Here is a 13,160-nt window from a genome sequence, read left to right as displayed (position 1 = left end):
ATCCGTAAAACAGAGAAGTTTTCAGATGGTGTTACAGCAGCGTCCGGGACCAAGGGCGTTAGCCATGTTTCAGACAAACAAAGGATGTTACAGTCCCTAATGTCCCTTTGGAAACTTATCCTGGCTCTAAGATCGTCCATCTTATTCTCCAGAGACTGGACATTGGCCAGCAGAATGCTCGGTAGAGGAGGACTGTGAGCTCTTTTCCTCAGTCTGTTGCATATCCCAGCGCGTTTCCCGTGGTGTTTCTTGATCCGTCGCCTCGGGTGGTTATTCAGGTGGCCATTGTTCATCTCGGCGTTCCAGAGAATCTCAGATGGCCACGATGGGTTGGAGGATAAAGTGTCCTGAAACAGGTCAGTGAAGCGGTGTCCAATGTCCAAAAGTGTTTATTTGTCGTAAATGATCAGTGCAGAGGTTATTTGTGTAAAAAGAGAAAGCAAAAGTAGGTAAAAAAAAAAGTAAATAAAAACATAATCTAAGCGGAGCGACCTGGACGGTAACCGGACTCGGCGGCGCCATCTTGTATCATCCAGACCCCTGTGCATAGTCTAGTCCACCTTGCAGCTCCTTCTGGCCAAGAACAGCCCACTTAGATACTGTAGGAAGAGACTGTTTGATTGACAAGTAATGTTACATTTAGTATGTAGATGCGCTTTTAAATTAAAAGCTTTTTCCAAAAACAATTTATAGCAGGGGATTAATACAGACAGACTCTAAAAACCATGTCAAACCAGTTGTTTGAGTTGCGTTGAATTGATCCGCTACTGTTAACGTCACATTCAGATGCACATTAATGGCAAATGCTTTTTCCCCAAAGCAATTTATAGGTCTGTCATGCGCTACAGTAACAAATTAGTTGAATTACTATTAAGTAACTCATACAAAGTATATGTGTATATATATATATATATATATATATATATATATATACAGTATATATATATAGAAAAGATTCCATGCTACAAACTTTGCAAACTAATCAAAAGATACATTTCCTTGTTTATTAATATTTTCCCCATAAAACATTTTTGAGTTCTACTATGGTCTACAGGAACAATTTAGTTAACTTGCTATGAAGTATCTCAAAATATCTAAGATTCGACACTACAAACTTTCAACAAACTTTGAACAAATATTCAATTTGGAAAATGGACTGTCAAAGATTATGTAAAAGCAAATCAGCGTTTGTGTGTAAATGCAGTTTTGTTTATTCGAGTCACTTGAAATCCATTTTGTTTGTTTTCAGAGCCAGTACCGTTTTGTCTGTGAAGCGATTCTGAAAGTTTACGGTGAGGAGATCATAAAGCCGTGCAAGACTGAGACTCCGGACGAAAAGGAAGAATGAACAACCCTCCTTCAACGTTTCTGAGGATCTTCTGTGATTTACCACTACTGCCAGTGAGATCTGCGCTCAGCCCGTTATCGCCCCCTGCTGGAAGGCGGTGGACATGACCGCTACAATACAGACGAAAAAGCACTATTGCACTTTTCAGCGACAAACAATGACTTAAGGGCATTTTTTGTTAAAAAAAAAAGTATATATATATATATATATATATATATATATATATATATATATATATATATATATATATATAACTATCAGGTTACTGATGAGTTAGGTACTGTTAATAATGTTAATTATTTGGGTTAGAGAAAGAAATGTGCTTTTGCTTTTGTGCCAAAAGCTGAAATGAACCACAGTCCATGTCAGAATTAACTCTTGCAACTAACGACAGCACGTTTTGCGTTTTATTTGTTTTGGGGGATTTTTAACAGTTAACTTGAAAGCAACAGGTGCTTGGCCAATTCTTTTCCCTTTTCCCGACTGTGACTGTAATTGTTTTAATATTTATGTTTAAAACACAAGTTAAAATCGTTAACATACTTTTTTTTAATTGTCGAACAAAAAAGCTTTTAATGATACACATTTAATTTGTTTTAACCCTGGCGCTTTAAAGATAGTCTTTCATACAGTACTTAGACTTTTGTAAAGTACTTTTGTTACTTGATAAAGTTTCCATGGTAGTGTTACAGTTCTCTCTAAACTAAGCTAAATTAACAGGCCACCAGCTGCGTTGACAAAGTGGGCCATGGTGACGATGTTTCTTGCTGCCAAATTTCACAGCAGTTTGCCTCTTAAGCTAATTGGTGTGTCGCTTTGTCTAATCGCTATTTATTGCAAGGCTATGTGTAGTACGTAACAGCTGGCATTTGTATTGTTAAATATTCATCAGGCAGCTGTTCTTCTTTCATATCCATGTTTGCCGGATCTTTGTAGCATTTTATTTAGAAAATAAAGCTGTGAATTTCACATTAGCTTCGTTGGCGGAAACTGGATAAGTATGGACGCAAATGAAATGTTTAATGTACGATTTAGTCTAGCGTCCTCTCTGGTTAGTGTAACATATCACATATTAAAAATTAGCAATTATCTTCCATGTTTACAATCAAATTTTCAAAACTTCTACTGTAAGAAACTGACTACCTTCAGATTTTAGTTGTTCATCTTGTATGAATAGTTTTGTGCTTTTTATTGAGAAAAGGTATCTGCTCCACTCCTTGAAGATAAAATTTGTCACGCTGGACTGGCATGAGGTGTCTGAGGTGGGTCTCAAACCTGGGTCTCCCAGTCAGGGAAAGCTAGTTCTCTACCTCTGGTCTACTGGGAAGAACAGTTTATTAGAAGACCCATGTGCCTAAGGAAGGGCAAACTCAAAGGCTCAGATAACTCAAAGGCAGGCAGTCTTTACTTGATCTCAGAGGTCAAATATAAACAAAATATCAGCTACAGCTTTACAGCAGAAAACAGATGGTAGTCCAATTGGCAACTGGAAAATGAAACTTAACAGTTCTACAACACAGGTAATAGGTACTGTGTAGGCTCAAGACTGAACACAGCTCAATGAAACTGCCAAATTTAAATAAGTCAAAGTATAGTTGGAACAAATTAACTTAATGAGCAGTCTTAATTAAAGAGTTCACAGCTGTTAGTGCCACCTAGTGGCCTGGAGAGTTCTCTCATTAAGGGGCAGGGGGTGCCCACCAATGGTTGGGAGAGTAATTATGTGCCCACCAATGGTTGGTAGCAGACTCCCTAGTGGCTTGGAGAGTCATTACAGGAGGAGTCCTACAAAATTTAATGTTTTATTCACCACAAGTGCAAAATTTTATGATCAAGATTTAACTGCATTCTGAAGAGAAAAGATACATAAGAATTATTGTTAATTTGACACTCCGGACCATTGTAATTGTTTGCAAATGGCCTTTATGAACATTTCCCCCATTCAGTGTTTTGCGGTGCCATTGCACAAACGATTTGGACCAATCACGCCCACTGTTTTGAATGTGAGCAGATTTTGCTTCAATGTACGTCGTTATAGCACCACAGCTAGAAATTTACTCCCGACGTTGCGTCGGAAGTGGTGGTATTTTTGTATTTAACAAAAAACGAATGAAAGAAAGGACAGCACTTTGCAACTGACTGTGGTAGTCAGCTGTGCTACTGTAGAATTTATACTGTAAATGTGTGATGGGGAAAAATATGCTGTTTAATTATTTATGTTGAACATTTTGTCAAATACGGACACCTGTGTGGGTGGAGGGGGGGGGGGGGTCTCTTAACTACATAGTGTCATTTGTGAAATACTTGTAAATACAATGTTATATATTAAAAGTGTTCTGAAAAGATAACTTTTTTTTTTTTTTTTTTTTTTTTGTATGTTTTTAAAATGTCAGAAAAGTACACAGGAAATTGTATGTCATGTTTATATATCTCCCAGTTGTGTTTGTGAGAGAGCGAGTACGTCTTTTGTACAGACTGTTTTGTTTCTTACTGGCATACCTTTTGAAAGTGCTTAATTAAGCTGACTCGTCTTTTGGCGCTTGTGACACATGTCAAATCAAATACAATACAGCTCAAACTATTTTCAGTGTTGTTTTTGATGAATGTCGACCTGCTACTGGTTCAGAAATGAAAGAACAAACATTTAATTTTGCAGCTTGTCTTTTTATTTTTTCTTTGCATTTCACATGAGATGTTGAACAGGGATAAATTAATCAGCCGTACTGAGGCTGAAAATTCATGCCGACTTTATGGATCTCACTGCCTTCGTTTTTACTTCTTCACGACCTCAACGTCCACATCCTCTGTTCGAGAAACGACCTTTCCATCAACCACCTCTTCGATTACTGTGCGAACACGCTTGGTCACCACAGGTTCGTCTGGAGAGGAAAAAAATGAATAAAAATTGTAAGTTAAAACTACACAAACGCATCTAATTATCAACATTTTATTTGTATTTAAATTGATTCATGTAGTATAATTTTTTATAATACATTTTTTCCACCCAAAAAAGGACACCCTTTATAAACACTTACGCTTGGGAGGAGGAGGTACAATCTCTACAACTTTGACCGTCTGTTTCCTGTAACAAAAAAATTAAAATAAATATTGTACAACTTTTGTGATCTTTATAAAGACAAAGTTTATTTGTAAAAACTTACTGAATGCCCTCTCCATCCAGAAGTCTCCTGTACTCAGCGATCTCCAACTCTAGTCTGGTCTTGATGTCCAGGAGAAGTTTGTATTCGGTGCCTTGTCTTTCGATGTCAATGCGCACCTGAGAAAGCTCCGCCTCCAGGTTGTTAATGACGCCCTGCAAATGACTGAGCTGGATGGTGTACCGTGACTCTGTCTCTCCCAGTGTGCCTTCTAGTGCTGCTTTCTGTCAAATCATAACACGTAGAAGAACGGTGAGGGTGCATAATAAATTGCGCAATTGGCTCCCTCTAGAAGCAGCTATTGCAAAAAGAGAAAGACTTTTACCAAGCTGAGCTGTGACTGCAGTTCAATCTCCAGGCTCTGAAGTGTCCTCCTAAGATCACTGATTTCACTGCGGGACAATGTGAGGTCTTCTTGTCTGGTGGTTACCTGCTTGTTCAGTTCGTCGAACTGTTTGGACAGAGATTTGCGGTCAATGTCCGGATGATTGAGTATGTTTTAGCCATCGAGAATAAGAACAAACACTTACTTTGCTCTTGTACCAGGACTCCATTTCTCTGCGGTTCTTGTCAATGACGCCTTCATATTGCTGTCGGATCTCCTCCATGATGCGGGCCATGTCTTGCTGAGGTGCAGCGTCAACCTCAACGTTTACGCTGCTGGAGGACATTTGAGCGCGAAGAGCTGCGAGTTCCTACAGAACAATGATATAGCTGTTAGCTTATGCACCTTTTTCATACATTGCACATTTTCCGAAAGAATGATTTGTTCTGAAAAGTGGCAATTGATGTTGTAAGATATAAAATAGTTGCAAATCGCTCCCTCTAGATGCAGCTAGCAGGAAATATCTTTTTTAACATTTATAATAAAAACTAGTAGGAATTTGAGCAGAGAGTAATGATTAGGGGTCTGACTATGCAGTTTCGATCAAATAAAGCTCCCATAGTGGTAGAAATTTTACATGAGCTTTCACACAAAATTCCCAATTGCAAATTCCTATTGATGTGATGAATGTGACTGCACCTTGAAGCATAGCTTCAGGTAACATTTAATTACATGACTAGTGTTTCTAACAGTGCCTAATTTTTAAAGCTACACTTGATTGGAGAAGATTATTGGTTTGGTGAATTATCTGGTAATGATCTTGCTTCACTGCACCTGGTTCGCCCAGCCCATAAAACGTTTTTGATCTCACCTCTGCATGGTTCTTCTTCAGGTAGACCAGCTCTTCCCTCAGACCCTCAATCTGCATCTCAAGGTCTGAGCGAGTCATGGTGAGTTCGTCCAGAACCTTTCTCAGACCGGCGATATCGGCCTCCACGGACTGACGCAGGGCCAATTCATTCTCGTACCTGAAGCCGCCAAGAATAAAATGATTAGGTCGGGAATCTTAAAAAAAAACTCAAGGGTTAAATTGTGGGGTGTGACATTAAAAAGCAAATAAAATGAGGGGAAACCCTTGCTGGGAATGGTCTACTGGTCTAGACTAAGTTGTTTTTTTTTTTGTTTTGTTTTTTACTTTATTACTAGAATGGAGTGTGATATCAAAGTTATATAAACTTCATGAAAAGAGGTTTTAAATTATGTAATTAGAAGGTGAAGGTTTTTGTTGTACTTACTTGACTCTGAAGTCCTCAGCTGCCAGTTTGGCGTTGTCAATCTGAAGTATGATTCTGGCATTGTCCATGCTGGCGACGGCGATCTAAAGATAAAGAGTTGAAACCTTTACATTCATACATATATATGAATATATATTATGCCAGTTGCCAAGATATGTATGTATATACATACATATATATAACAACACTGGTGACATTATTATCCGATACAGACATACAGGATCCTCTTTTATTTTTGTTTTAATTGTGTTAATTTACTGTTTTACGTCAATAAAATATAATGGTTATATTACTATGATCATAAGTAGAGTAGTTCAGTTTTCATTGAAATATTATCCATTTCCACGTTTCAAATCAAATAAACGTTATAGTTATGCGATCTACAGTTACTCACTTTTTTGCGCAGATCTTCAATGGTGACGTAATAGTGGCTGTAGTCTCTGGAGACGGGGGTTCTCTTCTCGTACCACTCCCGGATCTGGAACTCCAGCTGCGCGTTGGCTTTCTCCAGGGAGCGCACCTTCTCCAGGTAGCTCGCCAGACGGTCGTTGAGGTTCTGCATGGTGGTCTTCTCGTTGAAACCCGCACCGAAGCCATTGTCACCGCCGCCGAGCGCGCTGGCCAGGTCGAAACCGCTCTTGCTACTTTGAGCGTAAGAGACGCGCACGCTGGAGCCCCCTGCACCTGCGTAGACACTTGGCGCATGACCGACGGCGATGCGCTTGGAGTATCCACCGCCGAGCGAGAGCGAGGAGAAGGGACGAGAGCTGGAGCCGGACAAGCTCTTGCGTGAAAAAGACTGCATAACCTGAGTCATGGTTTCTGTTCCTGTTGCCTTTGCGCTTTGCTGGACACTTCTGACAGCTGCTTAATGATTTTGGAGAGCCAAGGACCTTTTTATACAGTTTGACCTGGGGGGTGTGGTTATTTTAGCTTATTTGTGGCAATGATTATCGGAAAAACATCAAACAGGTGTGTCCAAGGGAGCGTCTGTGAAATGGCCCAGGACGAAGCCCTGAGGCACGCCTAACCTGATCGACAAGATTTTTATCAATAAACATTAATTCTTGGTTAATTCCCCAGAATTTAGGGTTTGATGGGTCAGGATAGACATAACAAAAGAGTACCACTTTATAACGTTTGCTAACAGTTACAGCCATTTATCATTACATAAAGTTACAAAGGCTATAAAGTTCAGTAGTTCATACTGTCAAAGGTATTACTTTATATAATTCATATAAGTACTGCGGTGGGACATGCCATGATTAATCTCAAAGTGTTTAAAAAAATTACCTATTATTATTCTAGCATTTTAATGCATGCCGCATTTATAACCACACATCATGAAGACTCAATAAAATAATTGTAGTTAATTTCAAATTTTAGAAATAGAACTTTTTAATTAATTATTATTTTTAAAACTTACACTGTAATTTTTACCAATTATTTTACCATTTTCATGCATGTGCATGCTATTTTCTTTGTCTAATATATAATAATGCAATAAAAAAAATTTGAAGTATAACATTTTATAAAATGTAATATATACATTTTACTTATTTATTCGAAAATAAATGATTTTAAATATGTACACTCTAAAAAAAATCTGGTTTATTTTGACCCAACTTTGGTTCAAATTTGGACTAACCCAATTTTTGGGTTAAAAATTAAATGTTAAAATTTAACCCAACGGTTGGGTAAGTCAATATTTGACCTAAAGTTGTCCTGAAATAACCATCTGCCTTTTTTAGAGTGTATAATTATTTTCATATTTACTAAAACATGTCTAAAATAAGCAATTATTTCAAATTTAAATGAATTTACTTTATGTCAAGCTTTGTTGAAATGTACTAGTAACATTTCAAATGAAAGTTGTTGTGAAGGGTTTCCCTTTCACTTGTGCAGTGACCGTGACTGTGTCTGATAAGGTTTATTGCCCTGTTTGGTATGTGCAGAATGAGCCGGCTATAGCCTACTAGTTCACTATCAATTTCATTATACACCCTTTATGATTAGATGTGAACTTATATGAGGAATATAAGCCTGATTTAACTGAATACAATAAAACAAGCTATACTTTAGTCACCGATCATAGTATGATCTTGATGCAACATCGCTATAGTTTTCACCTGACGTCACACCCGCATAGGAACGCCCACCTGGAGGACAAAACGAAGCTGCTCCAATTTGCATTAAGTAGTAATGTAGAAAAAAGCAGACATTAAAAGGCGAACACCTTATTGATGATGTTCATGCAAGATGAACCCAGAATATGAAAGTTTCACGTTAAACGCTTCCCCAAGGAAAACACTAAACCATTAAGTGGGTTGCGTTCACATCACTAATATAGAGATTACTAAATTGTATATTTTTATATTACTGTTTTAAATGTATTAAGGCACTTTTAAGTGTTTTGTCGCATCGTTTAACGCTTGAAATATTTCCTTGGGTACTCAATATGGATTGCAAATGGCCAAAACTTGCATTTTTGTACACACATTAGTTTTATTCTTTTGAGAGGCGATCTAAATATCTGCGGCTGTGAAACAGTCGTGTAGCCGTTTTGTCCTCGCCCTTGTCTTCGAGCAGGTCACGTGACTGAAGCGATGAGTTGCACAATGAAACGGATGCTCTTTTAATCCAGCTCGAAATTAAAGTTTTGAAGGAAAATGTGACTCAGGTGATGATTCAGGTATTGGGGGAAAGGCGCTCTTGCAAGATTTTTGGCCGTGACAATGTGAACTTTACTTTTTCCCACTCATTTAGCGTCAATACCAACCTATTCTAGTGAAGTACACTTTAACCAGCCCAAAGGCATGTAATTACAATGTGTTCGAGTCATGTGGATCTGTGATTATATGTCCCAGACACACCGTACAAAGGTGAAGTATAATTAGATCATGTTCCTTATGATCCGTGAACATAATTATTTTGTCTTTCACCTTTCCTATTGTCATTCCTCTCTCACTTTCGTACCTGTCGTAGCTTAATGCCCTCATTCGCAGCTCTTTTCTCATGCCCTAATGAGGGAGTGTCTCATTCTGCGCTTTATCTTTCCACATAGCTCTTCTCACCCAGACCGAGTCGAGCTCGTCTTTGAAGCGGGTGTCTGGCGGTCTCTGGCCTGCAGGTCTCGGCCCGCGCCTCTCACACACTTTCCGTCAGCGCTTTCGTGCATCACCACTCCCTTCCTTCAGAGTCATGACTTTTTAAAACCCCTTTTGTTGGTGGTGGGTTTAGGCTACTCGTTTGAGTCTTCTGCTTTGATTCAGGTTGGTAAGGACTAGGAGACAGAGATTTTAAGAGGCTTTACGCGTCGTCTACAAGAGAAACGACAGAGGTCAAACTTATTAAGTAAACTTACATTAGAGGAAAGTGTCTATAACACATAGCCTATACACCCCCCCCCCAATATTTATTTTATTTTATTTTATTTTATTTTATCCAGTTGCACAGTTTGCCATGAAGCATGCCACACTTTACCCCACAGCTACTTTGTAAAAATAAAATATTAAGAAAACAAATAATTAGTTACTAAATAATTTATAATTTAATATAAATTAATAATGATTACCTTATCAATCTGCATCTTTACATCTAGTAAATATTAAATCTAATAAATAATTTTGTTTTGACTCAATTAGTTCAACCTGCCCATTACAAAATGTACTTTTGCCTGCAAATTCTTTTCAGTAGGCTCAAGTGCACCTCTGAATCACCAAAAATAATGTGTTGTGTGTGGAGAAATGGTTCCCACTGACACATCTTACTTCAATCTCATACAATACGTCATTTTTCATGTATAAAGGTGTTTGTTTTTGTCTTTAGTGTTGGTCCTCAGCCTAAAGAATGACCTCTGAATGAAATCTTTGCAGTATTCAAGTGTAAAGGCGATACTGGGCTGTGGATTTGTGTGAGTAAGAGGAGACCAGTAGGGGCAAAAACAAAACAAGGGTAGGGTACCAAAACAACAAAATCTTGCGTCAGAAGTCAGATTGAGTTTCTTTTTCAACGCAAGTGTAAACACTGAATTAGTTTACTATCAATAATAGATTTAAGTGTTCACACTGTGTAAAACACTCATCAGCATTTTTTAAACAATTTTTCTTGCGTGCTGCTACGTATCTGCCGACGTCCAAATGATTAACCCTTAATATGGTAACATTTTAACTGTTCGATGCGTCGCTTCTGTTTACACAGCAAAGGTTATGTGACTGAAAGGTCAAGATAACGCTTCAGTAAGCCAAAAACAAACGGTTCATTCCGCCCCTCTGAACCTGTCGGACGAGTCTAAGTGTCGTTTAAGTTATGCGCCCATCCTTGGTTTGGTTTTACTCATCAAAGACACTCCTCAGCATAATTATTTTCTGAGACTCGCAGTCTCTTTTCTCCCCCGAGGCGACTGCCAACCAGTGTCAAAGCAAATTAAAGAGTTCCTTTGTGAAGGGTTTCACTTCAATTGAAACTTGAACCCTTTACATGCAGGGGTTTTATTGAGACCACTGTCCTGGGCTCTCAGTTGACACTGCATTGTGTTTGAAGCTTACAAGTAGTTTTTGCTAGAAAATAACCAGTTTTCTTTGTCGTTTTTCATTTGAATTGCTTTAAATGCTGACGTAATAGTGTAAAGTGTCATTTGGTTCATGTACGATTGATGCAAATATTTAATGAGCAAGATAATTATGCCGAGGTTATCATTCATCACTATGACAAATAGTCAAATTATTCTTAGTTTACTTTTCATCCTGCGGTTAGTTGGTTTAGTTTTTTGTTTTTTTGTAATTGATGATGTCTCCTTCTCAGATTAATTTACTTTTTCTGGATTGATATTTATTAATTCATTCTTGTGTGTTTATATATATATATATATATATATATATATATATATATATATATATGTATATATATATATGTATATATATATATATGTGTGTGTGTGTGTGTTTATATATATATATATATATATATATATATATATATATAAAATATTATATAACCAAATTACTAACACACAAACACAATGTATTTTGAATAAATTATATTTATTTTGAATAAAAATACACATTTTAATTCAAATGAAATACATCAATAAATACATAATCACATTAAAGGATACTTATCTGATGTAAATGCTTTTGTTTTGTGTTCATTCGTATGGACTCTAACACCCTCTGTCTCTGTTTGACTCTGCATGTATTTTTTGTTAAATCTGTCTCTTGATGTGGCTGTTGTGATGTTGCCGTTTCTTCTGATCATGTTTGGTGTGGTTAGTGTGGTCACATGCAGTCACATTGTCCGATACTGAAGCAGACGGACGACGTGATGTTGCGTGTTTGCGGAAAAATGTGGCTTTTTCAGGGGAGACAGTCATATTTGTTTTGACTGATATTTTGTGGAAGATAGTTAGGTGACTTTGCTGGAGTCATTATCGGCAAAAAAACGTTGACGGTTTGTCTCTCTGTAACACCTTTGCCTTTTTTTCAGCTAATCCTTTTGGGTGTTTGTTTATCTTGCCACACAGTTCTGGAGAAATTGAAGCATCTCTCTTTGAATGACCTCTTCATGAGCTCCTAAAAGAACAAGTGAAGTGTACAATTAAACCGCTTTAGTGGCTCAACTACTTTTTGGTCCAAATTTTAAGTTAATAACAAAACATTCATCACACTTATCAACTGAATGCTAATGTTAACAGCTAACTTTCGCCTGGATTTATAGACCTTGTTAATCAGATAAAGCTAACCAGTTGAATATTAATGTTAGCAGCTAGCTTTTTGCAGACATTATCCTTGATCAGAACAAATTCACCAGTGAAAGCTAAAAAGATTCACTGGTTGACTGCTAATGCTAACGGCTAGATTTTTTCAGATTTTATAAACATCCTTGATCTGAACATTTGTACGGGTCGGATGCCAACTGCTGGCTTTCTCCAGGTATTACAAAACTTCTTCACCAGAACAGACTGGCAGAATGCTAATGTTAGCCTAAAGGATAACTTTCTTCAGGTACTACAGACCATAGATATATATATATATATATATATATATATATATATATATATATATATATACGTAGATTAGCGACCCACATAGCAAATGTCTTCTGGCCCAGATCCGGGCCACACAATGACTTTTCCCTCGGCCCAAGTACTGCAAAGAATGATGGCCCGGAAGTGGCCCAGAACTGGATTAAAGACTCGGGCCACACATGGGCCATAACCGGCACGAATCTCAGCCAGTTAATCAGCCTTAGCTGGCCCTGATCTGGGCCAAAACAGGTTTTATTATTGGTGCCAATTCTCAGCCTTAAGTAAACCAGAATTCCCAAATCTGAGCCACACCTGAGCCTTATATAGCCCAGACCCAACCCAGACACTATATTGCTGTCTGGGAATTTTAATATTTCATATTATTTCCTTGTATATTACTATGATCGCAATTATTCATTTTGTGACATGCTTTAATGTACACACAATCTATGCCAATAAAGTACATTAAACTAAATAGAAAATCAGACTTAAAACCCACACATCATGTAACTGTGCAATAAAAAAATGTATTGCATTGGTTTTTCTATTTATTTTTATAAATGAACAAATCAACCAATAAAGAGTGAGTGTATAAAGTATACAGTCTATAAGAAAAACGTAACAGATAGACTCATGTAACTTAATCATAATAATTTATTACAGATGTGACAAAGAGCAGTACCACAGTAATCCAAATGACGATGCATTGCAGTTGCAGTCCACTCTGGCAGAATTTAATAGTAGTGTTAGGAGCAGAGCATAATTTAAGTTGTTAAACGCTGAAAATACTATCCCGATTCACTCCCTCAAGGCGCGCGTTTCTCATTCAAAACACGCATCACCGGAAACACGGCATGTCGCAATCTCTGACGAAACCGGCGAGAGCCAATGAGCGTTTGATATCGCTGCCGTAAAACTTGTTGTAAAACTTCTTAACGGCACATTTTTAAATAGTTACTATAGCTACAGAGGAATGACCCTCTAACTTTAACACTCACTATTCTAATTC

The 13,160-nt window shown here is 37.6% G+C and overlaps 2 protein-coding genes across 2 annotated transcripts in view; one reads left to right on the top strand and one right to left on the bottom strand.

Annotated features, from left to right (window-relative positions):
* The window catches only part of LOC132159696 (tyrosine-protein phosphatase non-receptor type 4-like), a 92,866-nt gene extending 91,334 nt beyond the window's left edge, over nucleotides 1-1,532 (top strand). Inside the window, exon 28 of the mRNA XM_059569271.1 lies at nucleotides 1,374-1,532. The gene's annotated coding sequence lies outside the window, so the exon portion shown is untranslated. The remainder of the gene's footprint in view (nucleotides 1-1,373) is intronic.
* A 2,459-nt stretch (nucleotides 1,533-3,991) lies between these two features.
* Nucleotides 3,992-7,002, bottom strand: LOC132159694 (keratin, type I cytoskeletal 19-like). The gene is made up of 8 exons (XM_059569268.1): nucleotides 6,521-7,002; nucleotides 6,127-6,209; nucleotides 5,703-5,859; nucleotides 5,037-5,201; nucleotides 4,832-4,957; nucleotides 4,510-4,730; nucleotides 4,384-4,430; nucleotides 3,992-4,227 (listed from the first exon to the last, which is right to left on the bottom strand). The coding sequence occupies exons 1-8, from the start codon at nucleotides 6,941-6,943 to the stop codon at nucleotides 4,121-4,123; spliced, it is 1,329 nt and encodes a 442-aa protein (XP_059425251.1). The 5' UTR covers nucleotides 6,944-7,002; the 3' UTR covers nucleotides 3,992-4,120.
* Nucleotides 7,003-13,160: the final 6,158 nt, after the last annotated feature.

The sequence above is a fragment of the Carassius carassius genome, chromosome 16 (genome assembly GCF_963082965.1).
Source record: "Carassius carassius chromosome 16, fCarCar2.1, whole genome shotgun sequence".
In the NCBI taxonomy this organism is placed as follows: domain Eukaryota; kingdom Metazoa; phylum Chordata; class Actinopteri; order Cypriniformes; family Cyprinidae; genus Carassius; species Carassius carassius.
The sequence above is the reverse complement of the archived record's forward strand: the minus strand, read 5'-3'. Positions and strand labels throughout refer to the sequence as shown.